This window comes from Hirsutella rhossiliensis, assembly GCF_020360975.1.
Source record: "Hirsutella rhossiliensis strain HR02 chromosome Unknown scaffold00003, whole genome shotgun sequence".
Classification (NCBI taxonomy): Eukaryota; Fungi; Ascomycota; class Sordariomycetes; order Hypocreales; family Ophiocordycipitaceae; genus Hirsutella; species Hirsutella rhossiliensis.
The window spans coordinates 3,233,814-3,236,145 of record NW_025408669.1 but is presented as its reverse complement, the minus strand read 5'-3'; the positions used below and the strand labels follow the sequence as shown (position 1 = coordinate 3,236,145).

General features: G+C 39.1%; 1 protein-coding gene across 1 annotated transcript; it reads left to right on the top strand.

The window, feature by feature from the left end:
* Positions 1-367: 367 nt before the first annotated feature.
* Positions 368-838, top strand: HRG_03397 (polyprotein; the record flags this gene model as incomplete). The annotated part of the gene is made up of 1 exon (XM_044861868.1): positions 368-838. One exon carries the CDS (start codon positions 368-370, stop codon positions 836-838), a length of 471 nt encoding a protein of 156 aa, XP_044722894.1.
* Positions 839-2,332: the final 1,494 nt, after the last annotated feature.

Genomic DNA, 2,332 nt, shown 5'->3' with positions numbered 1-2,332 from the left:
CGTGTTATTAAGCCCTGTACGGTATCGCAGAAGCCGGAGTCCATTGGTTCCGCACATATCAGCAGCATCACCTCGAAAAGCTGGATATGTCTACCTCCACCTATGACTCCTGCCTACTGATTTCGAATACTGGCCCTGACACGCTCGGTATTGTTGGAATGCAAACTGATGACACCCTCATCCTTGGAACGAACAACTTTTCTACCCGTGAAGAAGAAGAGCTACAAAGGCAGAATTTCGTTCCAAGCCCAAGACTGACATCACATACGGAACAACGGTTGACTTTAATGGTGCAAGACTGACGTTGCTGAATAATAACCCCTTAAGAAAGGATCCCTTTACTTCAACAGAAGGGACAAGCAGCAAAATGACCACCATTGACCCTAAAGCAATTGATCGTCACCAGCGCTACGTTGAGGAACGAGCGCGAGCCTCATACATTGCTTCAATTGCTCAACCGGAAGCTTCTTTCGATGTTTCAGTCGCCGCCCAAGTACAGACCCCTGAGGATAAAGATTACGCAATTTTGAACAAGCGACTGCAATGGCAAATGGATCACCAACTACGTGGCCTCACGTACAAACCAATTGATCTAGCTACTGCAAAGCTGATGGTTTTCACCGATGGTTCTTTCGCAAACAACAAGGACTTATCCTCCCAACTAGGATTCGTCATTGCCCTCGTTAACGAGACAAACCACAAAGAAAAACAGTTCGAGATTAGTGGTAACATCGTACACTGGAGTTCAACAAAGTGCAAACGTGTTACCCGTAGCGTCCTAGCATCAGAGATCTACGGTATGGCCAACGGATTCGACATAGGCATCTCCTTGCGATGACTATGAAGATAATTACGGAACGACTCAACCTTCCTCCTATCCCTCTCATCGTCTGTACGGATTCGTACTCTCTACGAATGCCTAGTCAAGCTCGGTACGACGAAGGAAAACGATTGATGATTGATATCATGGCCCTTCGCCAGTCATACGAGAAGAGAGAGATAACAGATATTCGTTGGATCAACGGCGCAGACAACCCAGCAGATGCAATGACGAAAGCATCACCAAACCGAGCCCTGGAACGCTTCATCGATACCAATAGTCTGACAATTCGAGTCGAAGGATACGTACAACGTTCCTAACCGCTCCTTATCCCTATGATCAAATGATTGCTCCTATCAGGAAGACCCTTCACTTCTTCCCGATATCTACAGCTAAGAACAAGACGTCGGACCCACTTTTTCGCAATAATGACACACGCCCTCACGGCACATTCCTTCACGGCCTTAACGCTACTATCCTTTAGACCTGTTCAAGGTGTTGCTGTGCTTCTCACAGCAAAAGAAGAGTTGCCTGTGTAGGAATGTATCTATCTAGTGGTGTGACCAACCATGGTTGGCACGTGACCCGTACGGTCACGTGTGCGGCTGAGGGCAGCGTACCCCTTCTCTCCACGCTGGCCTCTGCCTCCTTAGATAGAGAACAAGACGAATACAACATCAGGTTAACCCTAGTACCGTCTCATTGCAGCAGCTGCCGCAGGTGCCTACCCACAAATACCTAGTAATACCCTTTAAACTTATTAATATACTAGCTATATTTTAAAGCTATATTTATTAAACGCTTAAAAGGTTTATAAATATAATCTATATAGTTTACCTTAATAATATCCTTATATACTTTAAGATAAGAAAAGAATATACTAAATACTTAAGATAAGTAATAGGAAAACTAAGGGCTATAAAGCTTTATATAAACTATTAAAGTATATCTTTTATTAATAGTTAGTTAAGTTCCTTAGGTTTATTTTATCGGTTAATAAGGTATTAAAAAACCCTTAATAGGTAGAGGTAATAGCTTAATAGCTTAAACTTATAACCTACTATAATATCTAGGTTTTCCTTAGGTTCTATAATTTTTATTAATAATTTATATATAGGTACTTTAGAGTTATAGCGCCCTTAACTATATTACTAAAAGGGAGTAAGTATAAAAAGAAGCTAGGGAGTATAAAGCTAAACCTTACTAAATAAGTAGCGTTTTAAGCTCTTAAGGATACTTTTTAAGGAGCCTTACTCTTTTAATATTATAATTTAAAAAGATATATTTATATTAAAATAAATATATTATAATTTATAATAATAAGAATTATCTCTTAACCTAATAATAAAGGGCGTTATTATCTAATTATATTTTAGTTAAGGAAGTTTACTAGAGCTAAACTTAAGTATAGTATTTTAGACTAAGAACTATTTAGTATTATTAAGTTATTTAAATACTAGCGATATTATATTAAAAGGGTAGTATATAAAGTAAAGGTATTATTAAACTACT